This window comes from Aythya marila (genome assembly GCF_965140915.1).
Source record: "Aythya marila genome assembly, chromosome: 8".
NCBI classification, from domain to species: Eukaryota; Metazoa; Chordata; class Aves; order Anseriformes; family Anatidae; genus Aythya; species Aythya marila.
The window spans coordinates 3,925,680-3,952,788 of NC_139049.1; the positions used below are offsets into that span (position 1 = coordinate 3,925,680).

At 36.2% G+C, this 27,109-nt stretch overlaps 3 protein-coding genes across 3 annotated transcripts in view; 1 reads left to right on the forward strand and 2 right to left on the reverse strand.

Moving 5' to 3' along the window:
- Nucleotides 1–4,278, reverse strand: part of LRRC39 (leucine rich repeat containing 39) — a 10,874-nt gene extending 6,596 nt beyond the window's left edge. Inside the window, exons 1-3 of the mRNA XM_082765542.1 lie at nucleotides 3,271–4,278; nucleotides 2,160–2,205; nucleotides 436–546 (exon numbers count right to left, since the gene is read on the reverse strand). The gene's annotated coding sequence lies outside the window, so the exon portion shown is untranslated. The remainder of the gene's footprint in view (nucleotides 1–435; nucleotides 547–2,159; nucleotides 2,206–3,270) is intronic.
- Nucleotides 4,279–4,428: 150 nt separating this feature from the next.
- Nucleotides 4,429–16,643, reverse strand: DBT (dihydrolipoamide branched chain transacylase E2). Its single transcript, XM_082765538.1, has 11 exons — nucleotides 16,454–16,643; nucleotides 13,097–13,220; nucleotides 12,869–12,944; nucleotides 11,802–11,983; nucleotides 11,230–11,357; nucleotides 9,852–10,095; nucleotides 9,239–9,405; nucleotides 8,147–8,224; nucleotides 6,335–6,526; nucleotides 6,083–6,154; nucleotides 4,429–5,070 (listed from the first exon to the last, which is right to left on the reverse strand). Exons 1-11 carry the CDS (start codon nucleotides 16,502–16,504, stop codon nucleotides 4,903–4,905), a joined length of 1,482 nt encoding a protein of 493 aa, XP_082621664.1. The 5' UTR covers nucleotides 16,505–16,643; the 3' UTR covers nucleotides 4,429–4,902.
- Nucleotides 16,644–16,926: 283 nt separating this feature from the next.
- RTCA (RNA 3'-terminal phosphate cyclase) lies at nucleotides 16,927–25,707 on the forward strand. The gene is made up of 11 exons (XM_082765541.1): nucleotides 16,927–17,176; nucleotides 17,283–17,383; nucleotides 18,954–19,097; nucleotides 20,502–20,625; nucleotides 21,106–21,164; nucleotides 21,685–21,826; nucleotides 22,585–22,709; nucleotides 22,833–22,891; nucleotides 23,505–23,599; nucleotides 24,399–24,503; nucleotides 24,862–25,707. The coding sequence occupies exons 1-11, from the start codon at nucleotides 17,132–17,134 to the stop codon at nucleotides 24,958–24,960; spliced, it is 1,098 nt and encodes a 365-aa protein (XP_082621667.1). The 5' UTR covers nucleotides 16,927–17,131; the 3' UTR covers nucleotides 24,961–25,707.
- The last annotated feature ends 1,402 nt before the right edge of the window (nucleotides 25,708–27,109 follow it).

Below are 27,109 nucleotides of genomic sequence, written 5' to 3' on the forward strand. Positions count from 1 at the left end.
TTTAAACCTTCATTTCGGGAATCAAGGTAAATAATAACTGTTGAAAGCACCATTTTGAACTTTTTTTCCCCAAAAGGTACCCCTGTGAAGTATGTTTTTGCAATCTCTTCTGCATTCTTCATCAGTGAAGAACTATTTCTTTCAGTTTCTTACACCTTACAATTGTAGACTAAGAACAACCATAATTATTAAATGCAGATATAAATATTCATTCCTTTCCCAGGAAGAAATGAAACTGTTCCATGCAATTTTAAGCAGTTAAATCATGATAGCTGCATCCTGGCAGGTATAAATGTTTGGAATTAAAGGAGTTTTGCACTTCACAGAAACTAAAATGCTGCTGGAAATAAATTATCATGCTTAATTTTCTTAATGGTTTCTCTCATATTCTCATATATAATCTCATATTATATTTTAGAGTTAGCAATACAATACCTTTCAAGGCTTTTTAAATTCTTCACACCTCTCTCTCAGTCTTCTTGGGGTCCTCCTGAGTTTCAGGATCCCAATTTATAAATAAGGCTAATGTTCTGAAGTCATCTTTTCCTTAGAGAGATAATTAATACATAATTTTCTGAAGAGCTGCAAAGTAGGATATTCAATCATCCCAATAGGTGCATCCCTCTGAAAAATACTGTCAGTATTGTAATGATTTGGGGAAAGCTGTTTGTTTGTTTTTAGAAGTAAACTGAAGCAGTGATAATCATATCAAGGAGAGCTTGGAGGGTTAAACTTTGTGCAAATAGCAGTGTACATACCTGTACTCTGGATGCTGGCAATCTGATTGCTCTATTTCAACTTTTTAATAATATTTGCAGGGGCTAAGTAACAAAAATATTTACATATCCATTCAAACTGAAAAAGTGAGGAAAACTTTCTTCCTAACAAGTAGGTAGATATAACGAAAGTGGAACGTCAAGTCTTTTCATGCAAATATTTCCTTACAATAACTGCAGCAGGTCTGCCTTTTAGAACATCCTTTACCATCATGTTTATTCTATTGTAATTTTACATTGCATGGATTACAGTCGTTTAGTGAACATTTCTGTGTTCAAACAAGTAATCATTCTGCTTCATGTTTACAGAGTCTTTTGCTACCAGAGTTATTTGTAAAGCCTGGTTATACTGAAATCAATTAATCAACAAGGTATAGCCAGGCAAATAATAATAATTTTAAATCATCAGGATTACTTTCTGTTATAAAGACAGCATACAATCATATTATAAAGCTTGAATAAAGGAGAATCTGGTCCAACACTTTCATATTGAGGATTCTTAACTGTTCTCTGTTAAGGAAAATTGGCAGAACTTGACAGGTGATGCAAACAGTGTCACACAATGTGGCACAATGCACCCTGGTGCATTACGAATTCAATCCCTTTTTAGGAATTCAATCCCTTTTTTCCTTTAAAAGAGGATTCTTTCCTTTTTCTCTCTTCTGCATAAACATGATCACATTTATGTGCTGTATTTTGAAAGATTAACTTCTCTTTCAGTGATCCACATAGAAATTACCTTTCCCATTCATCATGCAAATATGCAACAGTAGTGACTAAAACACTGTATGAGGCTTTTTGCTCTGATTTGTAGTTTCAATTTAAATTGCCATATTCTTCAGGGCTAGATTTCTATTGGGATTAAGCAATTTACCTGATCCATCATACCTGATTTTCTGAACTATATGCGTTTTCAGGTAGAAAACTAGAAATCTTTTTAAGTGTTTTGTGCAGAAAGGAGACATTAGGGTTCCAGTCTCAAAAGATGTATTTGTTCATGCATACTAAACCCAGTATCAGACTATATAATCAATACTTATTCTTATTGCAATCTTACACTTGGCAACTCTCATTTGTAGTGGAAAACAGACGATTTAATAGACATTGCCTTAAAGCCATGAAATATCAAAGAGGCCCTGGGGATACGATTCTGTTTTCAAGGATGTTTAATTATATCACAGGATTATCAAAAGCTTTTAGTTCTTTTATGTTTCATTTTCATGACTAAAAAATGGACCACAAACATAAAAATCACATTGTCACTGACAATTCAGATGGGAATTCACAAGTGTGGCTGTAAAACAACCTCAAGTTCCTCCCATGTAATCTGATCTCCCCAAAACTTCATCTCCAATCATGTGAACAAGTTTAAGAACAACTTACCTCAAAGATGTGGTGCTTTCAAAGATTTTCCATGACTCATTGCTTTCTGCACAAGAGAATAGATAAGTTACAAATCTTGTCTGTACTACCAAAAACATTTGGAACTCTCACGCAGGCTCCAATGCAACGTCAGTCTAGTTCTAATTTTAACCTATGCTGAGAATAGAAGGTATCATATGAGGCACTTCTGCAAAACCCCCAAGCATTTACCACTCTTCACATCTCCCCAGTTTGCTGAAAATGGCTAGATTCCCATACATTGTTTATGAGATTAACAAAAATTACTAATTGTGAACAAAAAGAACAACATACTTGTTATGACACATAATGAAAAATAAGCAAGTTTTCAATTCAAAACGGCAATAACTTGTTTTACTCTTATATTGTTTAATAAAATTATAGATCACTATTTGAGATAAAAGTCAGAAAACTGGATCATTCTAACCCACATTGCAGATTATAAGGGTATAAAATACGAAGATGAAACTTAACAAATGTCAGCCATTTGATTGCAATCCTCTTTCAGTAGAAAGAATTTTCAGTCATTAGGCTTTCTTAAACTATTTAGATTCTACTGTTACAACACAGAACTTTATAAGAAAAAAAAGGCAGGGGTAAACCCTCTCCAGACCATCAAAAACTACCTGACTGCTAATGCCTACATAAAAAAGATACTGTTTTAGCTTTCAGTCTTCAAATGTGTATTTTTCATAATTTTGTGTGTTTGCTTGTTTTTGATGGAGCTGGGGCAAAGTTATGCAAAAGCAAAAATGATATAACAGCTTCTTTTGTAATAGGTATTTCTTCTTTCAGTTCTAGTATATGTTCAATCCTCACAGTATTTTTATTTTTTAATACAAAAAATCGTAACTTAAAGTCTACTTAATTTCTTCTTCCTTGGAAGAGGTGGATAATTAGAGTTAGACTAAAAAACCCTTCCCTTTTATTGGAGTTTTAAGAAATTTCACATTTCTCCTGTGAACAAAAATCTTCTATGAAACATTTCAAGATCACTTTATCACTTTCTCTTTTACACTTTTGTTGTCCCATTTCATTTTTTGCATGATCATAACACTAAGAAAAAAATACACTGCTCAGACTGGACCCTTACCACAACAATATACTTGTAGGAGAATAGCCATTAGGCTGCGTTCTTTTAGTAGTCTCAAGTGCAGTAGGTTCTCTAAGATAAGAAGAAATAGAAGACTGAGCCACCTGTATAGGATTGCCTGCATGAAATTCACAAATAAAACCAGTATTACTACAATTCTTTGTGGCTTTAAAAAATTTATTAGGAATAAATAAATCTGATAAAAATGAAATAAGTGATAAGCACAACATATTAGTCAAACATTGCAAAAAACGACTAATATAAAAGACCCTTATACCACAATAAAAATATAAATAGCACCTTACATGTATACTCTCCACCTACATTACCAGCTTTCCTCTTGCTCAGTCTCAGCATCAAGGGTAACAGAGATTCTACCTCTGGTAGCTTGTGTCTTGCATCTTCACAGCTAAATACATTAGACTACTTTGGTCTACTATTTTGGAGAATGCTCCTGTAGAGACAGTTTTTGATATATCTAAAGAAAGGAGAAAATGTCCAATTTGCATATTAATTTTTAAGGCCATGTAACTGTCCAGCTTACATTTCTAGAAGGCATTTATATCCAACCATTTTCTTTGTATTTCCTGTTAAATACAGCTATAATCCTTACCATCTGTTTAGTTTACCTTAAAGAAACATTACTATTGTCTGTTCTGAAGGCATTAACTTGAACCTGTTAATTACTTGACTTGGATCTCCGTTATCCCACATAGTATTTTTATAATACTAATTCTTTGTTGTATTAGAGTAACCTGTCAGATTCTAGTATCTGAACATCAATAACGCAAGATGGTGAAAACTTTTAGAACACATTCTGCTTATTGTCAGGCTTATCTAACCACAGAATAACTAGTAAGATCCTCTTTTTTTTTTTTTTTTTTACAGACATGCTTTCTATAAGAAACAAAAATAACTGGAAGGAATTTAAAGATTGCAACTACTTACAGCCTACAAAAATACAGTATATTCTAGACAGTTTTAAGGCCCCGATAGTTATCATTAAATGTTATCAGTAAGCATTTGAATAAGTGTGCCCTCTTCCCTTTATCATTTGATAAAGAGTACCTGTGCATATAATGCCAGGAAAAAGTGGAGTACCAAAAGTTTTGAGAGGTTACTTAGTTAAATAACAAAAAGCTCTCTGGACATCTTACAGCAGAAGCATAATAGGTATTTTATTCGTGTTTGATTTTTGCATAACTTCTTTTGGGAATTTGGATATTACCTGTTAAAATAAATTTATGTTTCCAACAAAGAACAACTGCAAGCTTTTCCCTTCAAAACCGGTTAATCAGTTTAAAAATATTGCAGACGTAGATCGATCAGTGATTCATTTAGACTAGCCTCATGACCATACGTATTACAAAAGGCAAAATAAAGACAATCCATCACCACATTCAGAAGTCGCGCCATGACCTATTGACAGCTGGCTGTAGAAGAAATTACAGCACTACTAATTAAAAGAAGTAACAATTAATTGATAGACTGATTTAAGCTGTTGAGAACTTTTAACCACATAAAATTGTTATATAATGTAAGTAGCAAAGGGCATGTGCTAGCCGAGACAGCTTTTGTAATTCTTCAGTCTAATACGAAAAATTTAGAGGCATATTCTAGCCATGGTTTCCTTTATTTAAGGTCTAGCAGCATTGAAGCAGGGTTCTCCAAATAAGATTTCCACAAGTTAGAAAATCGGGCCATTGTAGCTCCATCAATAATGCGGTGATCAGCTGACCAGCTCACATTCATTATCTGTGCTTTAAATACTTCACCTTTTCCATTAAACCGAGGAAGAATCTAAAAATCAGAGAAAGGAATAAAATAAAACAAAATAGAAATATGGAATATTTTAATTAACAAATCTGTAGTTTTATTGTTCATTTGTTAATCTAAATTCAAACATTTGACTAAATTAGGCAGACAGGTAACAGTAGTGCCATTCAGAAATGAAAGAGCTTCCATCATTCTTTGTGCTGCAGATGAGACTATATTGTGAACCTATATAAGAAAGAGCTGTATCCTGTTTCCGCCATCCTGGAAATACTGAAGTAGTGAAAACCTTTCTTGACTCAAAAGCCCCCTCCTGAATAGTTTCTTTCACTGCTAGCATTCAAAATGACAGTGTCCCTAAAGCATTCCCTGAGCAAAAGGATCACAGAAAGAACATACGAAAAGTAAATCTAGTTAATATTAAGTCATGTTCAGTATTGATCTCAAATGTCTACATTAAAAACTTAAATCCCCAAATTCAGAAAATAAGAAGTTGCCTTAACCATACAGAGTTCTGTATAGATTCAGCCACCTGAATCTATACATTCTAATTCTAATAATCTGATTATAAGCATTATTAGAATACTTTTTCAGTCTCAAGTTCTCTCCTTGATCATAGCAAGAGTGCTATGGCCGTGTTGCAAAACTTATAAAAATATAATTTACAATATTTACTAATAACTAGAAGATTAAATGTATATGTGAGTGAATATAACAGAATTCTAGAAAATAAATCTGAATTTTTGGCATAAAAGACTTCTACTGAAACATTTGGCATCTCTGGCCAGCCATCTAAAATTACAACAAAACTCCTCAATCACAAGCTATGCATTCATATAACAGAAAGAGGTCATGTTTTTGTGAATATATATACACACACAATATATATATGTACATATATATGTGTGTGTGCACACATGTATGTTTATATATATATATTTGTATATATGAATATAAATAATATAAATATATCTAAGAACATTATCATTTAATATGACCTTAGTTCACTAGAATTAAACACGTCACTAAGTTAATATACCTGTATCTTTCCAAGTGCTCCAATAGCTACTTCAGGAGGTAGTATTACTGGTTTGGCGTAAGTGCCACCAATCTAAAAAAGAAAATGCTAGAGATATTATCAGTTAAAGAATAATTATATAATTTATTTGAAAAGGTTGATTGTTTCTAGAATGAATTGTTAATCATTTTATTCTTTGCATATTAAACTTTAATTAGAGTATTAATTTCAGAAGCAGTTTTCAGGTTACGTTCTCATTTTTCTGGTACTTACTGTGCCAATATTTGAAAGGGTGAATGTTCCCCCAGTGAGGTCATTTGTTCCCAGCTGGCCAGCAGAACCCAAGGCTTGGAGGCGATTTAATTCAGAAGCAATCTCAAAAACACTGCAGACTTGAACATTTTTCACATTTGGGACAATTAAACCTTGTTCTGTGTCCATAGCAACTCCAATGTTGTGCGAAGCCTACAATAAGTTTCATTAACTGGATATTAACATAAACAGTCAACGTAACATGTATTGCACACAAAAAACACTTGAAGAATGCTTTCAAAATTATATATATTGGCAATAATATATATACGCACGCACAATAAAATATATACATATTTTTAACCAAGGAAGCTTTCTCCACATTAAGCTCCTCTATACTATTTTGAGTGGAGGAATGGACGTAAATTTTTAAGAATTAGCTTTTCACATCTGCAAAGTAAGTCCAAATTGATTTTTGTGGGAATTTCACCTCCAGGAAACACAAAATCTGGAATCAAGTTTGCACTGAAAATATTTCGTGTTTTGTTACCCATACAACCATCTTTAAAACAACTATCAGTTTAGAAGAGAACACTATAATACTATAGAACACTATAATATGAAAAACGATAAAAAAAAAAAAAAAAAAAGGAAAGTGAGTTGTCTTTCATTTTGTAGAAGAAATATGTAAGGATTCGTCTATGAGAGTCTGACAAAACAGCACAACAGGAGCTTGGAGCTTCAGGACCTTTTACCATTATGTGTATTATATACAGTACTTTAGAAAACAGGCATTTGTTTTCCAGAAATATCCCACCAGTGCTTTGTATGAAATTTAAATGTTTTACTAAATTTATCTTATGAGTTTAATATGTAAGGGTTGAGAGTCAGAACAGTAGAACAACTGTGTCATTACTAAAAATTACTGTCACTGGATTTCAGATGTTCTCATTTGAATTGCTTGGTCCATCTTCAGGTGAAAACTAGGAAATCATTATAGTATGTATTTTTGAGAACAAACCCAAATAAAGAAGTAAAAGTAACTTTAAAAGTAACATTAAACAAACCACAGAAATTAGATGTATATTGAACCAAATCTAATCTTAGACAGAATCTAGATCCTCAAATTATTTTCCAGCACAACACCAATTGGTGGTTTCACACCAATGGACAGTTAACCTCCACCACAACCAATCTTTCACTTCCTTTCCTCAAAAGGAGAGGAAGGGAGGAAAGTATGATGGACAGAAAAAAAAAAAACTCACAGGTTGAGATAAGGATAATTTCAGAAAAAAAAAAAAAAAAAAAAAGGTTAATGGAAGCAAAGAAAGAAAAAAAATAATTTTTACTTCCCATTAACAAGTGATGTTTAGACATGTCTTAAGTGGGGCCTCAATACATGTAGTGGTGTGTCAGGAAGACAGATGTTCTCTTAACAGGAGCCCTCCTGTTCAGCCCCCCTTCCCCTTTTGCAGATTTTATTGCTGAGTGTGACTTCATGGCATGGAATACCCCTTGGCTGGTTTGGGTCTGCTGCCCTGGCCGTGTCCTCTCCCCACCTCTTGCCCACCCACAGCCAGTAGGCTGGGGAGAGGGTCTTAATGCTGTGCCAGCACTGCTCAGCAATGGACAAAACCTCAGTGCGATAACAGTGCTGTCCCAGCTACAAAAACAGAGCACAGCTGTCGGGAAACTTAACTCCATCCTAGCCAGAGACAGTACACACTATAATTTTAGTACAAGTCATTACAATTAGGTCAGACGTTCTGAAAAGTCCTCATTAGCTGTTAGCTTGGATTTTCTGTTCACAATTTTTATCAGTAGTTTACAAACCTTATATGTGACGTTTTGACAGCTTTCATCCAAAGAAGCATTAAGAATGGGATACTGCAATAATCCTAGAGAAGCTGCCTGTTAAATATAAACAAGAAATAGATTGTCATACTTTGTATCTCAGAGAGGTACATGGAAAGCAAGAAATGGTGAGAGAATTTAGATTGATAACAATTTGGTTCTTAGTGCAATAAAACGTGGCTTCAACTCTCCTAAGCTCTTTGTGTGTTGATGCTTCATCATGATTAGGAAAACAGAACAAAAACTTCCAGAAAACAAAGATAGATGAAACAGACATATAAAAGATAATCCCTTCATGAAATATAATTGAAATTGAATCAGCAATAATTTCCTGTTCAAGAATTCAAATCAAATAGCCCAAGAAAAAAAGTTACAAGATGCCTCAGCAGTGTCATTCTGAACTCCCCACTTAGACGATTATTATTTCAGGGACTATTAATGCTGCCTAAAAAGAGCGGGAAGATTAAGAGCTTATTTAACACTCCAGTTGAAATAGCATTATCCTAAGTTTTAGACTAAACTATACATTCAGCCTTCAGTGATGACAACAGTTGGAAATGAAACATGACAACTAAATGAGTACAAGTGCCCGGTCTCCTGAACAAGAGAGGACACAGACTCAATTCACCTGAACAACAGAAGAGACATACTCATTCACCTGAGGGATTCATTACCAACAGACACCAAATCAAAACAAAATTAAATTGTGTTCCACACGTGAGGTTAATTTTAATGGAGCTCACTAAAAATACCAATAGTTTGCTAAATTTGTTTTGTTTAATTTAAATACCCAGTGATGCTTACCCCTTTCCTAAGTAATACTTTGTCTGCTTTATCTTTCCCCATTAGTATTTCAAATAATTTCCATGGTATTATCTAACCCTGGCTACAATTCCAACACTAAATTGATGAGCAGTTCAATAAACAAGAAAAGCTGATACTTTTCTTGTGATCTGTGATTTTTCAGGTGATAGAGGTGCTCCAACCTACAACAATAATCGATCAGAAGATTTTAAATCTTCTTAAAAAACAGCATTAGTACTTCAAATAGCCCTCTACTGGTTGTCTCACCTTTATGAAGAAGGGCATAAATGAAAGCTTAATTCCACGAATTTGTGCTAAAGGTTTCATCTCTTCTCGCAACTGAACAAGCTGAGTCAAGTCAATCTCATCACAATAACCAAAGTGAGGGATCTTCAAAGCTGCACTCATAGTCTTTACCATTGCCTTGTGAAAACCTGGAAAATATTCACTGACTTCATACTCCAAGAAAATTAACTTCTGGGAAGTTACGGTGAAATTGCAATTATTTGTTTATGCTAAAGTTACTAAACTTTAAAAAAAGCACAGGATAAAGTCCACCAACAGGCCAACAGTTATTCAGCACACACAGCTCAATTTTTACAACTTTATTATTTCGGATCATATTACTACATCTCTCTCCTCTGTATATTTTTGAAATCATAGTGTCATAGTACAGTGATCTGCACTATTTCTGCACTATTCGCTCTACAAGCCAATACTGCCTGAAAGGCAACCAGAAAACTCTTTTTTTTCTCTCCAATTTGCAACCCAAATCCATCCAACCAAAACATGAACAATTATTTCATAAATATTCATTGAGTAACTTTTACTGGTAGTCTACTGTGAACATCACGTCAAGACTTCATGTTTCATGAATTACCTGTTATAGGTTCAGTTTTATCTTTTCCTGAAAACACAACCGGTCTGGAAACAGGTACAGGAATTTTGCGTGCTTTGTCCTTTGGAGCAGCTGGCACTGTCTCTGATTTTGGCAGTGGTGGGATAATTTCAGCCTTTGGTGAAGGAGGTAGAATAGCTCCCGTTTGTTTGGCCAAATAATTGAGTATGTCTTCCTTAAGGATTCTGTTATCTTTCCCTGTTCCAACAACTTCACTCAATTTAATCTGAAAAGTACATAACAAGCTATGACACTTGCTTTACAGAGATATAAAAATATTCAATATTGTGAGAAACAGTTCATTATTCCAAGTATTAATCCAATATGCCTACAATTTCCCTCCCTTCCAGCATCTTGTAGGTTCTGTGCACCTGACCAACCAGGATATGACCCCATCACAGAACAGGGAAGCAAAACAGGACACAGAGCGTTGCCTATAAAATCAAGCAGCTACGAATCCTAGGCAGGATTTGGACCAGACATGCCACTATACAGCAAAACACATGATTTTCTGGTGGTCAAGGACACCTCCATTTAATTAGAACAAAAGCTAAGTAACCATAAGCTACACTGCTTATGAAATTGTGTGCTATGCTAATTACAAAATTCTGTGAAAAAATAAAGCTTTAATTCTAACTACAACTTAGTAGCATTTTACCCACGATCCCTAAGAATACATCTGTCTCTGCAGCAGGCAGGTGACACTTCCAGTAATTTACTAGGTACTCAACTTTGCTCAGATCATCTAAAAGGCCCTGCAAGGTGTCTAACTGCATACTTAAGGAGGGACAAATGCTACTTACCTCTTTATTACATGATCAGTGGTAAAATATTAATTTGAAGAAAATTAGTTGTCACTTAAATTTCTCTCTATTGTGGTGCATTTTTAGGAGAAAAATTAAACAAGCTTTCAAAAACAGTGGAATATTCATAGATTCACCAAAAAAATATAAAGAATTTAAAAAATCCTTAAAGGACCACCTAGTCCATCCCCTGCTCTTACACAAATCTGGAGAACAGAACAAACTACCTAAAGCTGAGAACTGATTTTTCTCTCTTCCCTCCTTTGTCCCAGAAATCCATTTTGATACTTCATTCTTTTTTCCCCTCTAAAAAGGTTTTCTAAAACCTCTACCCTAGAGTACCCTAGCTTCATTTTAAGCCCAGTAATTATTTTCCTATATGTCATAATCATCAGAAAGCATCATTCTCTCCATCGCTACATTTTTTACACATTTGAAATAAAATTGCAAATAAGTCATTTCTCACTGTACTTTCCTCTAGTCAATATCCTCTCAGTCAGCCAACTGATTTATAAAAGAGGGATAAAATGTGGCCAGATGCGATTCAGCAAACTTACATTGTTTTCCATAGCAAGGCGACGAACTGCAGGCGTTGCTAATGTTTTGTGTCCTTTTATCTCTTGGTGCGTGTGTTCTTCATGAGACATAGCAGGTGTTTCAACAACATCTTCTTCTGGGGCAACACCTGAAAATAAAATGAAAAAAAATAACTTTATTAGACTATTCTATAAGAATTTGATAGATTTCAGAATTTAAATTTGATTTAAATTTTCTAACTCAAGAAAAAGTTAAATGGACAGTGAACACTGTCCCAGATTTCTTACAATAAAATAATAATAATAAAAAAAAAAACACAACAAAGGAAATATTACCTATCCCTCACATGAGATACTGGGGAAGGGAACACAGTGCTAAAGACTGTTGCTTGAGTTTTCAATAGGAAGTAACTGGTCATTGAAGTTTTAAATTTTAACACAGCATCACAACGTTTTCCAGTTAATCTTCTTGGCTTTACAGAACAAAAAGTCAATTTCACATTTATCATTTTCAGGAGGAAAAAGTAAACTCCCCTGTTAATCTGATGGTTTATGACAACAAAATACGCAATAGAAAAAACTGCTTGCAATACCTTTTGAAGCATCAATTTCAATGTCCACTAATGGTTTTCCAACATAAGCAATTTCATCTAAGTTGTAATGGAGTTTCCTAATGATGCCATCATAACGACTAGTAATAGTAACAGAAGCTTTATCGCTTTGTACTTCACAGATGCTATCGAACTGAGAAACGCTATCACCTTCTTTTATATACCTAAAAGAAAAGACATGTTAATATAAACATAACAACTGTTAAAATCCACTTTGTGTATTCTTTTGATAAAGTCAGTTATGTATATCTCCACAACGTTAAATGCATTCCAGATAAGATGACAAATCACACACACTGGATACATTGGCTATATACCTTTTGCCAGATGTCACACAAAAATGTTTTTTGAGCAGTGCCACAATGTTTCAGAATATCACCACATATACAATTTTTACTATTACTTTAGCTAAGCAGAGTTTTTTTGGCAGATAATAAACCATGTAAAAATAAGAATAAGCCTAGCTTAGTTTGAAGCTGAAGAAGTCTGTTTTGAGTTGTCAGGATCAGTGTATCATCAGTTTCAGAACAGAATCTAGAAGCCGGAATCTGTCTCCTACACAGAGATATTGCACCTGTGTGTACAAAGAGTGAGACATTCTAACACTGCCTTGCTCCCTCTACTGGACACTTTGTTTTTGCTTAATCCAAACATCACCGGCTTTCTAGCAACAATTTAAATGTTTAAATATTTTGTTAAATTTAATGAAAAAGGGGTAAAAGATAATTTTACGTAGATTCTCTAGAGTTGTATTTTTTTCTAAAGTACAGCCAAGACCTTCTGCACCCTGAAAACACTAAAGGAAAGCCTATGAACAGGTGCAGTTAGGGCACCCCATTCCCTCCACCCATTTATTTCCCATTTTCAAATGAAGCAGATTACAAATATACAAAACATAAAGCTTACTGTATGCAATGAAAACAAAACTTGAAAAACTTCACAGAAAACACTGTCAGGTAAATAACTGAATTATTGACAATTATCAATAATACTCAAACTACTTGCTGATTTCTTAGTATATTTCTTATATATACGAAAGCTTAGCTTACCATTCTTTCACAGTCACCTCTGTAATCCCTTCTCCAATATCAGAAAGCTTAAACTGGACAATTTGGCCACACGAAACTTAAAACAGACAATAAAGAAAAACAGCATGTTTAATATTAAATATAAGACAGAATGATCTGAATGCATTAAAAATGGTCTATATACCAGCATATAGAAATCTCTAACATAACATTAGCAAAATAAAATAATTTTATTATGAAAAAGATTACCAGCAGATGTTCTGAATAATCGCTGTTGACGACTAAACTTGAAGGCAGATTTGTCAAACACGCACACATATTTTGATTTTACAAAGCGAATGCTGCTGCACGATCTAACGTGGTGAGCACAAACCTGGGGGAAAAAAGTCTTAAGCGTTAAAATATTAGACTGAGGAGGCAGAGCTCATTTAATAATCTTGATGCAACAGCAGTAACAAAAGAGTTTAACTGTAATTTATATAGAGAAATTCTTATGAAAACACAATTATACCAAATAAGTACTGAATGTATAATAACCATTAAATTAGCATAAGCTTTGCAACGTCTTTAACTTCTTTTACTAACACAACACATGGAGAGATTAAAGCCACGGTAACATAATCAATTAACAAAAATCATGACAAGACCTGAAGAGATTCATAGTTGCTATAGTTTCTCTAAACAATTGGTTTCATCAGGACACACACAAAAAAGCATACATAATAGCAAAAACATCAGCCATTTGGAATATTCTCATGCAGAACAAATGCTGGAAAGGTCCCCTAGACTGTGGGAAAAAAATCAGCATATTATTCTTTGATGGTTCTTATTCCAATCAAAAGGTGATCAGAAGTGCAAATTGGAAAGGAAATTCACACCAGAGGGCACAAACAGTTGCCCTTTTATTTCTGTTATTGTATAGGAGACAAACATCTTCAAATAAATTTCAATTGCAATTATATTTATCCAGGAATCAAAGGGTCAAAAAATCTTCTGAAAGGTTATTTATGGAAAACTGTCTGCTTTAAAGCACCGTGAAATCAGTCATGATTTTGGTCAAAAGCAAAGCCAGTAGCACTTATATTGAAATAAACAGGCATTTTATCATTAATCTCAACAGAAGTTAGTTCAGACCCTTTCTTATTTAGTAATATTTCTTAAATCTAATTCTGGTGTTATGTTGTCTTGGGTGCTGTAAAATTCATAAAAATAAAAATTATCTGTAGATACTATCTCTAATTAATTTAGAGATTAAAAAAAATCAGGTGCTACAATGTACCTCAAGTAGCTCACAACTGTAAAATTTAGAAATTATCTTCTTAGATGAGCCAGAAAACAGGACACCTGTATGGGAAAGTTCATTTAAACTTTTTTTTAAATATCCTTTCAAATAATATAGAGTATTATTAAACTTCCTAATTGCCCTCCCACCCCCCAAACCGTTGAACTATTTGAACTATATATTACACATTTACAATATAGATTACCCCCAAATCTGTACAATTCTGAATTGACAGTGTACATTTTCTATAGTATTTGATCTAGCATTGCAGGTTACATTTAATATCGTCTTTTAGAAACAAGTATTTATAAAATACAAACTCCGGTAAAGGACACAGCAAAGTCACATTGAGTTACTTTGCATCTGCCTGCTATCAAGATTGCATCTACTGATCTAGAGTATTTTTCTAACTCCTATCATGAACAAACAGTAAATCCTTTTTGTTAGTTCTCCAAATAATTCTCCCTGAAAAAAAAAAAAAAGGCAAATGGTAATTGTAAGTGATGACAAATCCTATTGCATGAACACACTTAAAATTTTAATTCAATTCAAAATTGGTATATAATCTGTCTTCAGAAATCTATTTGCTCTTATTTTTAATTTTGTATGTCTGTCCACATGGTTACATTTTTTTTGTCCAACAAGATCTTTTTGTCCCAAACTTACAATAAAACTTTTCTCTTTATATAAACCTACATGGCAACCATTCAGTATTTACCTGTGAAGATGATCACAAGGAGCACATCAAATCTCTGAACTATCTCTAAGTGTGAAGTTTCATAATGCTTCCCATGTGATTTTAACATCTGGTAACCAGGTAGTTACTACCAAGCAGGTAGCGAATTAGCAATGTGTCTGCCAAAACCCAGACCGGTTTTGTTACAGAAGTTTCAATGCTATTTCGATTTACATCTGTAGGAATCATTCAAAATTGCTGCATTTCAAAGAACTTAATTATTTTGGTTTGCAGGTTTTGCACATTATCTAGTAAAAAGCTGATGTGCTAGTATGTTAAAGCAATAATACAGTATCCAATCTCTGCATAGAACAGTATTCCTTTCTAACAAGGTAAACAATTTTATACCATAAAATAAAAAGACTATGCTTGTATTCAGTATTTAATCACTTTAATACTACTTGCTGCATAATGCGACGTAAGGAAATAATAACAGCATATAAAAGACAAGATTAGTTCTAACATTCATCGCATACCCATACATATTCATGCAAGTACTAAATGTCAAAAAAGTTAACCAACCTATGGATCTTGGTATCTGGAAAAATAAAATAATAATAAAAAATCCCAAGTAGAAAAGTACTAGCAGTTATGTTTCCGTCACCACTATCATGCTGTATGACAACCTAAAGGCAATACTTTCCTGGGCATCTTTTCAAGAAGCAGAGTTACCGTGAGGAGAAGGGACTAATGGTCTGCTCCAGTCTCTCACTGGTGTTGAGGAGGTATCAGCCACTGTTTTGTGGATGACCTGAGACTTGTGGCTTGAACCAAGGCAACACACAAGCTGTATGCTATTTGGGGAAGAACCGTCTTGCCCCGTTTAGTTCAATTTGCACTGTTCCCGTAAGAAGCAGCCTACCATGCTTTTCTAAATCACCTCTAACCCTAGAAATCTACTGCTGGCTTCAGAACAAAGTGTTGTTACACAGCACGCGGGTAACAGAATACCTGATGAAGTAACACTCAATTTCAAAGTCATATTGAGTATGCTGTGCTCAAAGGCAACTATTTCGTATTAAAGGATATTCTTCTATGGAACTCTTTGGACTTGCTGTCATATTGAGTCATTTTTATTGACCATTTAATTATCTTGGATGTGTTTCGCATACATCTTCTGTATTTCCGAGTATAAAGTTACCTACACGCTAAACCAACAGCCTTACCAGCATATTCCCGAAGGACATAATTCCTTGCCTTAACACTTGGCACGCTGCCTGGCCTCTAGCTAACTGTTATTTCTCCACCATTTAACCCTAGATCGCCGGGCTCCTTTCTTACTTACTAACCTACAGCCTCCACGAACCACCACAACCTGTCTCTCTTCCCCTTGACAACCACAAAAAAAAGAAGAAAAAGAGAATATTCAAACACAGCACTTCAGAATTGCAATAAGCATCCTTTTTTTTTTTTTTCTTGGATGTCGCCAGACGCCCGCCGAGCGCCAGCAGGCTGCGGGCGGCCTGCCGGGGGAGCACGGGTCCCTCTGGCAGCAGGCGCTGAGGCGCCCCGCGGGCGAGGGGCTGAGGGGAGGCGCCAGCCCCCGGCGGCGAGGCCTTGGCGCGGCGGCCCCCGGCCCGTCCCTTACCAGGCGCCCCGCGGTCCGGCAGCCGCTCCGCAGCGCGGTCACCGCCGCCATCTTCGCCCGGCAGCCGCGGCCGCCGCCCCGCACACCTCCCACCCGGCAGCCAACCCGCGCGCAGCCCCGCGAGCCGCAGCCAACCGGGCGGCGGGGCCGGGGCCGGGGCCGGGGCCGGGACTGGGGCCAGGGGCTGAGGCAGCGGCTGCGCTCCGTGAGGGGCCGGCGCGGCGCCACCGGCACCCAGCGCCCCCCAGCTCCCGGGGGCAGCGCGCAGGGTGCGGCCGCTGGAATAAACGTCCCCGAGGGGCCCCGTGTGCGTGTGTGTGTCCGTGTGTGTCCGTGTGTGTGTGTCCGTGTGTGTGTGTGTGTGTGTCCGTGTGTGTCCGTGTGTGTGTCCGTGTCCTGAACGATCCCTGCACCGGGACGGGACGGGGCGGGGTGGCTGGGGCGGGCAGGAGGGCGCTGTCCCCGCCCGCTACGCGGCCGCCCGGGCGCTGGGACCCGGCGGCGGCTCCTCAGGCAGCGGCGGCACCGCCCCCGCCCGCCCGCTCTGCGCCTGCTCCAGCGCCGCCGCCCGGCACCGGCACCGGCACCGGCACCGGCATCAGCACCGGGCTGTGAGCGTTGCTTCGCCGGGCTCTCGCCGTCCTCGGGGCTCGCTGCGGCTCCCCGCGGCTGCCCGCCATGGATGGGGACAGGGTGGAGATAGACGGCGGCATCATGGAGGGGGTGAGCATCCGAACCGGGCCGGGCCGCGCTGGGCTGCGCTCGCCTCGCCTCGCCCGCGGGCGGCGGGTGCGGGACCGCAGCGCTGACGGCGCCGTTCCCCCCGCAGGGCGGGCAGATCCTGCGCGTGTCCACGGCGCTGAGCTGCCTGCTGGGCCTGCCGCTCCGCGTGCGCCGCATCCGCGCCGGGAGGAGCCAGCCCGGACTCAGGTAACGGCCCCGAAACGCCTCCAAGGGCAAAAACCGCGCCCTGGCAGCGTTTTAAGCGGCATTTTTTAAACAAAAAGTCTTCCTGTGGCTCGCTGGCGTGGAGGGACCGAGTGCGGAGGGAAGCCAGAAGGTAGCAGGCCTGTCCGAGCAGGCAGAGCCGCGCTGCGCTTTGCTTTCTGCCCTCTCCTCCCTCAGGGCAGCTTCCTCCCTCCCCATGGCCCTGCCTTGCTGCCGGGAGCGGTGAGGGCACTCCCTCTGCCCCCACCTGTCAGGCAGCGCAGCCTTAAAAGTGCCTGAAAACTATTTTCAAAGGTAAAGTAGCCTGCGTGGTGTGAAACAAAATGTAATTAAGATCGTATAATGCCTCACTGAGACATTAATCACTGAGTATATAGCATATATATCATATACACCATACAAAATGTTTCATATTCTATACAAAACAGTTCCTATGCTATCTGTATGTCCCAGAGCAGTCATTTGTATTCTGTACGCTACCAGAAACATCAGACACATTACTTGCATTTCTCATCTTGATTTAATAACTGGCATTATTCTGCCTAGAATTGTGCTCCTTCATTAACTCAGTTAATTAGTGACATGCTTTTTGACTAACATCACATTTGTAAGACAAACACGGAGGTCAGAATCATCATTTATTTAGGATGAGTTTTAATTACAACTAAGGAAAACCGATCCCTTAGCATTTTTATATATGTGTAGTTGTGTCGTTTTTCAGCTTAAAAAAAAAAAGATTATTGGTCTTTAAACGTATCCAGGAGAGATATGAGCTTTGAGGTAGTTAGTTTAGGCTTACTGAAACAGTCTCGCTTATCCATGCTACTGTTTCATAACTGCCTTGAAAGTAGTCTGTAGAATGGTATACAGTGGGTTTTGCTGTATTTCCCGATGGTTTTCGTGTAAGGAAATTCATATATTAAGAGGGGCTTGACAGTCAATTAATTATGAGCTTTACTGTCTTAACAGCCTGTTAGGCTACTGAATAAAATCATAGCTCAAGTTCTTAATGACATCTTCAAAATGTAACAACACAAAAAAAAGATTTATTTATTTATTTATTTTCTCTCCTATGTAAACTACACAAGCAAATGGAAATGCAAGCACTGCAGGAGAGATGCACTGAACTAACTGTTAGCTCTCTTATGGCTCTGGGAACAGTTAATCGGCTTTGGCTCCAGTTCAGTATTGCTATCATTATACCACTTGGCAGCATTATCCCATTACATTTTCATCATTTATCACATTAGGACAGTGACTGTTGCATCTCGTCTGTCTGTCCTGACCCTTTCTATTGGAAAACACACCAGGACCCTATGAATTTCAGAATGATCAGAAAGCTACTCCTTTAGCTCCTCTGAACTCAGGAGAAATGTAGGAACCAGATTTGATTTTCTGATCCTTGTTTTAAATCGGCAATTGATGTTGACTGATGTATTAGTTGATGTTTAGTTGTTTTTTTTTTGTTTTTTTTTGTTTTTTTTTTTTTTTAATGTAACATGACTATGTAGTCTATTTGAATGGATCTTTAACTTCGTATTATGACTTTAAGACCCCAGCATCTGTCTGGATTGGAGATCGTTCGAGATTTATGTGAAGGGAAGCTGGAGGGTGGAGAAATTGGTTCAACAGAAATAACCTTCACTCCTGGGAAGATCAAAGGTGGAACCCACATAGCAGATACAAAAACAGCAGGGTATGTCTTTGTACGTGGATAATGATTGACAAGCAACTGCTCTTAACTGCTTTTGGTAACTTTAAAATTGTCACAAAAGAGGTGAAAAAAGAACGTTAACACGTGGCTAATGAGCCATGATCTCTGCTGTCTGCTACCTGTGAGCAAAGCTCCTGCTATGTAAGCAGGATATATATTGATAAAGTATATAATTACATATAAATTGTTGAACAAGTATAAAAGTTGAACATTTGGTTAATGTTAAAAAAAAAAAAAAAAAAGATGCCCATGCACTTAAAAAATTTTCTTCCATTAGCACATGAAATGTTAGGTCAATGCATCAAATTAGATAGGTATTTCACAAATGCAAAAATACATTGCAAAGGTATTACATATCTGATGTTGAATTAGTACATTGATTAATGTAATAATATATTGATTATACAATGAAATATTGAATTAGTCCTTCTTATATAATAAAGTCAGTTTTAAGGTTGTACGTACGCACATGGTGGTGCAGTATACTAGTCTTTTGGAACTTGGGCCATATTCAATCAGCTGGTTTTTGTCCCTGTGTTTCTTCCATTTTGTTTTTCCTGTGTTGAATCCTTTGTTCTAGGAATCTGTTGCAAAAAAGTAGAATGGGTTTAGCTGTGAACTTGAAAGTGTAAGCTAGGGTAGGTATAAGTTAAGGTTTCCTTTAAGAGAAATATGTTTCTGAATTGCGATAGTATAAACAACTAAGCTGATGTCTTTTATGTCTTTTACTTAAACATAATGCAGAAAGGCTTGAGTAGGCAACAATGCAGAAGAATTAATAAAATTAATCACAAGTGTGTGTCATCAAAAAAAAAAAAAGTATAGTTCACAAACATGAAACACACATGACATAACTGTTTCACTTACTTTTGTAAAACTATTTTGAGGTTCATTATTATCTATGAAATGTGGAGGGATTCAGTAACAGGGGAATCATGTATCTCAAAGCATATTTTCTATGCCCCTGAATTTTCTTGTGTGAGATGTTGAACAGCTTCTAAGCAATTTTGCAGGTTTTTATGTATTTTATTATTAATTAAATATTAAAATGTTAAAATTGCTGCCTAAACCTTTCCTGCTTTTACCATCTGCTGTCTAACCCTACAGTTTTCACAGTACCATCAGTATACTAAGAAAGCATACATTACTTTTACTTCAAACAGGAATATTAAAGGTACAATTACTGTGAAACAAAAGTGTTTATGTTTAGGCTTGCCAAGAACATGAAGTTTTAATTAGAATTATTTTTAAGAGTAATAAGTTTACTGTATAGATAATGTTAAAAATCAAATACTTATTCTCTGTAAAGTCATTTGCCCTCTGTGTGTTGTGATTCTACACAGATTGTGACCGCATGACATTTGAGTATCTTGTAATTGCTTTTAGGAGCGTGTGTCTTCTGATGCAGGTAGCAATGCCCTGTGTGCTGTTCGCTGCTTCCCCATCAGAACTTCATTTTAAAGGTGGGACCAATGCTGAAATGGCTCCTCAGATAGACTACACACTCATGGTAGGGAAAAATTCCTTCAACTCATGCCTATATATGTAATATAACTATCCTACTTCTGTTGCTCTTTTGCAAGTTTATTTGTAATTATGGAATCAAGCATGGGAATATTACACTATCCGTATACCATATGTATACAGCAACCAATGCTTCATGAAATAATGGCTTGTCTGTTTGCATAATTTAGTAATTATAAAATTACTAAAGCAAAATTCACTTAAGATATATTCTTTATTCTAGAAGCTCTGTGAATTGTTATTTGTTCTCTTCCTCTTCTCAAAAAAGAATCCTTTAACACAAAGCATTATTCAGAATACAATATGGGGAACCTCAAATAAGCTGTATGGATGAGACTGCCTATCTTTTTATAATGTAATTGAAATTTTTGTTTTGAACTTTTTTTTTTGAAGACTGAATGAAATAGTGGGAAATGATAAATTCAAAATAGATTCACTGTGTATTTTTATATATGCTCGTTTTTAGGTTTTCAAGCCAATAGTTGAAAAGTTCAATTTCACATTTAATTGTGACATAAAAAAGAGGTGAGTTACAGTGTCGTGTGGCAGAAGCAGTCCTTACAGCAGTGTGTGAGCATGGAGGCACACGCAAGGTGCTCTGAATCAATCTAAGGGCTGAATTTATCTTACATTAACTATACTGTATTAGCGGCCCCTGTGCGGACCATCACTGTATGACGAATGTTATGTGGTTCTTCCCTGTCTTTTCTTTTTCATTGCTGAGCCTTCAGCTATTGTTTTAATGTTTCCAGAGAACTAACCCCTGAGGGAAGTGCATGCTGAACAGTCAGTCCATTACTGAGCTTTTTCTGAGGTACCAGTTAAGTTAGTGTTAGGCAGTTAATAAGATGTGTATTTTGAGGTAATGCTATTGGAGAATATTCTTGTATTACAAAGATTTCTTAGGCACACCAACAAAATTGATATGTATAGTAACAGAGAACATGAGAATGTATCACAGAATATACAAAGAGGCTTATGGTTATTTTCTGGGTTTCCCTGTGATCTTTACATTTAATTATATCTGATTACTGTTTGTAAACAGGGGCTACTATCCTCAGGGAGGTGGTGAAGTTGTAGTCCAGATGTCACCAGTCAAAGAGTTGAGCGCAATAAACTTAACAGAACGTGGCACCGTGACAAAGATATATGGAAGAGCGTTTGTTGCTGGAGCACTGCCTATAAAAGTGAGTGCTGATAATAGCTGTGGTGGTATCCAACTTCACAGATCTATATAAAATTGCATGTAACCTCTCTAGCACACCTCTACTGTTCCTGTACTCTGCAGTCACATATAAGCCAAGTAGTTGTGTTAAAAGGATTGCATTATTCAGGCCATAAAACAGAATTTTGGATTTCTAAAATATTGTTATTGCACAGGGATATGGTAGCAGCTAAAATAGGAAATAAGAACAGTGTTTGTGGTATCCTTCGTGTAACTATTCAAAAATATTTAATACCTATTGAGGGGTATCATATCTAGGTATAGTTCATGTTTCTGTGAATTATCTGAAATCTGAAATAATGGCTGTTTTTCATAGATTCATGGCTAAACTATGGTGCACTGTAATAGAAGACAGACAAAATCAGACTTCAACTATTGTTACTGGGATCAGACAGAACAAGTTAAGTTAGCCAAAAATTAAAAAAAAAAAAAAAAAAAAAAGATAAATTTGCCCCTTTATGCCTCCTCCTTTCCATTATTTCTATCCTATCTGTGTTTACAGAGAATGAGTGTTGGAATCTCCTCAGGGCTCCATCTCACACACAGACTAGGAAGCAGAAAAGGAAGGGAGAGGAGGAACTGAGCTAGTTTTTGAAGAGTGCTGAGTTTGGTCTTAAAATCTCTGACCCTATGAATATCACAAGGATAGGATAAGCTTCATCTGCCCCCACGTGCCTAAGTTACATCATTTAATTAATTAATGTTTCTACCTCTTGTTAGCTGGCAAAAGACATGTCAGCAGCAGCAGTGAGATGCATCAGAAAAGAAATCAGAGATCTTTACATTAACATTCAGCCTGTTCGAGAACCTGATGATCAAGCCTTTGGGACTGGAAGTGGAATAATGTAAGACAAGCCTAAACTTTCTATTAATGCTTGTAACGTTACTGGTTGATTAGCTAGGTCTTGATTAATTGTCTGATGAAGTGTAATGTGACTGATCTTGTTTTTAATACTTTTTCTGCTCAGCATTGTTGCAGAGACATCAACAGGTTGTTTGTTAGCTGGGTCATCACTTGGCAAGAGAGGTAAGAGTTGTATGGAATACATCTCTTTCAGAATCAACTTAGTATTCTATTAAGTAGAAATCTGAAGTATAATCTGTTCAAAGATCTGATGCTTTGAGTGTTGCATTTTTAAGTGGATGTTATTTACTAATAAGGGATAGAGGAAATGAACAGATTTGAAACTCAGTAGATAAAATATTGCACTTTGTATTTCTAAGCTGCTTTTATGTATCAAGAAAAAATTACAAAATTATTAAATTCACCTTTTATCAGAAAGGATTGTTACGGATCACTGAGTTGAAAATACTTCTGGACTTTACATACAGGTTCTATGGTTTACCTCTGAAGGTTTTGTTCAGCATTGAATCTAAATGTGTATCTAGATTAAAAGGAATAGATGTGCTTTTGATCTACATGGTTTGAATAAAATGTTTTTCTGACTGTAAGTGGGGCCATGTGCTTCCCAGTGCTTATGGAATATGTCATCATAAGACAGGAGTTTTTTCAAGAAGACATTTGAGGCAAGAGCATGGAAATAAAGTTTAAAAAGTTGTTGTTTGCTTGTTTGTTTTCTCTAGTTTTTATGTGCTAAAAATAATTGGCAGCATCCTAACTTCTTACATTTCTCTGTTAGGAAAAAATTCTGACAAGGTTGGCATTGAAGCAGCTGAGATACTGCTGAAGAATCTTAAACATGGTGGAGCTGTGGATGATTCTTTACAAGACCAAGTAAGGCTCCTATTTGTGTTTACATGAAGGTGATGTAGCAAGAACGTTTATGTATATATTACTTGTAAATAATGTAAATCTGAACAGTGAAAGAACGGCACATAGACTTCAAACTTGGATTTTATCTCCACAAGTAGGCATGGCTTTAAATAATTAATTGATAATCAGTCTTGAGAAGTTTCCAGGTGTGGTACACATCAGTACTGGTTCACATCAGTAGAATTAGCATATTACATGCAGTTCTTAGGAACCACAGATGCCTCTGGTTTTGCACACATCATTAAATAATAGGTATAAAATATGAAGTAGTAATTCGCTTTGGTGCTGCATGTATAGGAGTAAAAGTAGCTCCCTGGTTAAAGTTATTGGAGAACAGATTATCTAGGAGGTATTCCTGTCTGTCTGGTGAATATGTCATCATAAAGTGTTATATTTAAAAACCTTTTCTGAGTTTTTCTCTCCACACAAAGGTAGTCTTGTAATCTGGAGTCTGACATGACTTTGGGGAAGCCTGAGGAATGAGGAGCAAAGTAAAACATAATAACACAAATTCTAGTGGCAAACTTGACTAGTAGTAGCCCTTCTGTAATCAGGCATCACATTAGTAAATTCCAAGCTTCTTGAGCTTTGGATCACTCTTAACACTCAGCAGCATGAACTTTTATGATATTTGGCAGACAATGTTTTTACATTTACAGACTTCATGGATTTTTTTATATATATATATATTTTTTTTAAATCAGTAACTTCCTAGGATCTGAAGAGGTATTTAATAATGACCTTTTCCCCCTCTTTTCAGCTGATCATTTTTATGGCACTAGCAAAGGGGGTGTCTAGAGTGAAAAGTGGACCAATTACACTTCATACACAAACTGCTATACACTTTGCAGAACAGCTAACAAAGGTGAGTCCAAAACTTCAGGAATTTTATCCTCTCAGTTGCATTCCAGTAACTAAGAAGGGTGCAGTTTTGTAGATTCACACTGTTTTATGCAGGCAGTGTGAACTGAATTTTGTCATTGAGGGTAAGCATTGATAAAATAACTGTTACAGTATTTATGGGGGAGTTTGCCAGTATAAATTAAACATAATTTAGAGTTTAATGCCTTTAGAATTGTTAGATACTTCTACCACCTTTAAGTTAATATTTGTAATGAAATCAGTAAAATCTGTAATATGTATAAATTATTGGACATCAGATATTGAAAATTTAAACTTGCATATAACTGAATTTGTGATGTATATTTCTAATCCTGTTTTAGGCCAAATTTACTGTGACAAAATCAGAAGAGGAAGATCCCAGTAAAGATACCTACATCATTGAGTGCCAAGGAATGGGGATGATAAACTCAAACTTATAGGGTTAAAAAACAACAACAAAAAAGCAAGCTAGCAAAAGCAAGCTTTTTGCTAGAAAAAAAAAGCAAGAAAACTCGACATACCTCAGTGATGCATTGCACTACATTTCAATAGATGTCTAATATGCATGTGAACAGGAGGATCCTTCTGTCACATCTAATTGATTTGATTTAACTTCAAGGATGATATCAAGTTTTCCCTTGGTGTGCTGAGAATCTGTGGTGCGAAAAATGGAAATTAATTTTTTTTTTTTTTTTTACTTTTTTTTTTCTATTATCAGCAAAATGAGTACAGATAGGACAGCAAACAGAATACAGTGCATGTACTCGGGCATCCAAGAACATCAATTAGAAGCTCTAAGAATTCAGATTCATCAAAGCAGAAAATAACTGTTTCAGTTTTGGGAAAAAAAAATACCTAGATGATACATTCTTTCCACTTTAAAACATGTACATTTTATTTCTTGGGATCCTTATGTTATGAGGAGCATGGAATGAAGTGTACCATCAAATCTGTATCTCTGTTCTTCCCTAACAATTTTGCTTAAATCATATATGAGGAAATAAAAAAAGCAATAGCACCAAACAAGTCTGGTATTTCTTTTTGCTATTAACTCAGCAGGTTGTGTTAATAGGAGATTGATATAAAGAAAGTGTTCAGAAATGTAATTTCTTTCCCTCAGTAGAGTAAGAACACTCAATGCATATAACAATCTTATTTTAAATCTTCTCTTTTTATCAGTTTTATAAAAATCTTCTCAGACAAGCTTAGAAAATGTACAATGTTACATCCCAAATAGAAAAAATACAATTATTATTTTCTATCTACATCTGTCCTTTTTAGCTAAGAGTAATTGGTCTACATTTGCACAAAGCTGTTGTTTCTTCTTAATGGGAGTACTTTATTTCAGCTGAGATTAGAGAGCTGTTGAATACAGGTATATACACACAAATGTATACATGTGCATACACTGAGCAGTGCACATACAAGTGTATTTAGGCATATAAAACTCAGTTGCATTATCCCCTATCTGGGGAGCAGGTAAGAAAGAATTTCTGCTAATCTGGTCTTGATCTTGCTATCAAATCTTACTCTGAATTAAAAGATTTAAAAAGAGATGAGGCATCATGTGTTTTGCACATGAAGAACTGAATCACAGAATTGGAATGACTTTACCAAAAATGTATAAACACAGTCTAGATTAATCTAATTATTTTCCAGTTTTCCCACATCCTAGTCCACAGATTTTTTCCAAGTCCAAGATCTTTTTTCCTGCTATATTGAACCTAGTAGCTGAAGTAGTAACTTGAAGTACAGTTTGTCTTACTCATTAAAATAAAATCTACTGCTGATATATATAAAAAAAAATCACCAGCTATCTGCTTAAAAATGTATTTATTCTTAGGGTTCTTTCCCACTCCCCAGCAAAAACTAGTGCAGAAGAATGGAATGCTATTAATTTCCGCTTTAAAAAATTTTCTTTAATACTGGGAGTAGTCTGAAGGGGGCAGCAGATACCCACTGAATTATGTCTGTAATACTGATACTCTAAATTCTTCATTTAATAAAAGCGTCCCTCTCTAAATTCCTATTTGCTGCTGCTCATGATTTTCAGTGTTTCCTTTTGGAAGAACTTAAAGTGTATTTTAAAAAGAAAACTTGAAAAAAAAAGCTCCCACGGAGTTGTTTTCTGTGCTTGTTTTGTTTGCCTACTTCCCCAGTTCAAAAATTTAATTTACTTAACTAATTACCCTTCTACTGGAGAGATTCCCACTGAAGGGAGGGCTGGCTGTAACATAATTCAACAGCATCAGTTTTTCACAAATTCTTTCAGAAGAAGTTGTGGCCAAAAATAACAATATAGAAGATTTCTGGTATGTGGGGAATCCTCAGGTTACTCTGGCAGCTGAGAAAGAGGAAGCTTCAATTAAGCCCTAAAACATAAGAAGTTATAGCCAAAAATTAATTACAGGCAGTTACTTAATACAGAAAAGCATATCAAAAGCCGTTTGTAACCTACAAATATTCATTTTTATTACCTTTGAAGTTCAATAACTGAATTCTGTATAATGTAATAATACCTTTTTACCAATATCCAATCAAACAACTTGCACAGACTACAGGCAATTACAATTATTTGTTATGAAATTG

Coding starts and splice junctions, on each gene's coding strand:
- RTCA (XM_082765541.1), top strand. CDS start 17,132: ATGGATGGGGACAGGGTGGAGATAGACGGCGGCATCATGGAGGGG. Junction 17,384..18,953: donor AGGAGCCAGCCCGGACTCAG/GTAACGGCCCCG, acceptor TATGACTTTAAG/ACCCCAGCATCTGTCTGGAT. Junction 21,827..22,584: donor CTGGAGCACTGCCTATAAAA/GTGAGTGCTGAT, acceptor ACCTCTTGTTAG/CTGGCAAAAGACATGTCAGC.
- DBT (XM_082765538.1), bottom strand. CDS start 16,504: ATGGCGGCGGTGACCGCGCTGCGGAGCGGCTGCCGGACCGCGGGGCGC. Junction 11,984..12,868: donor GAGGTGACTGTGAAAGAATG/GTAAGCTAAGCT, acceptor CTTTTCTTTTAG/GTATATAAAAGAAGGTGATA. Junction 5,071..6,082: donor GAGCACTTGGAAAGATACAG/GTATATTAACTT, acceptor TCTGATTTTTAG/ATTCTTCCTCGGTTTAATGG.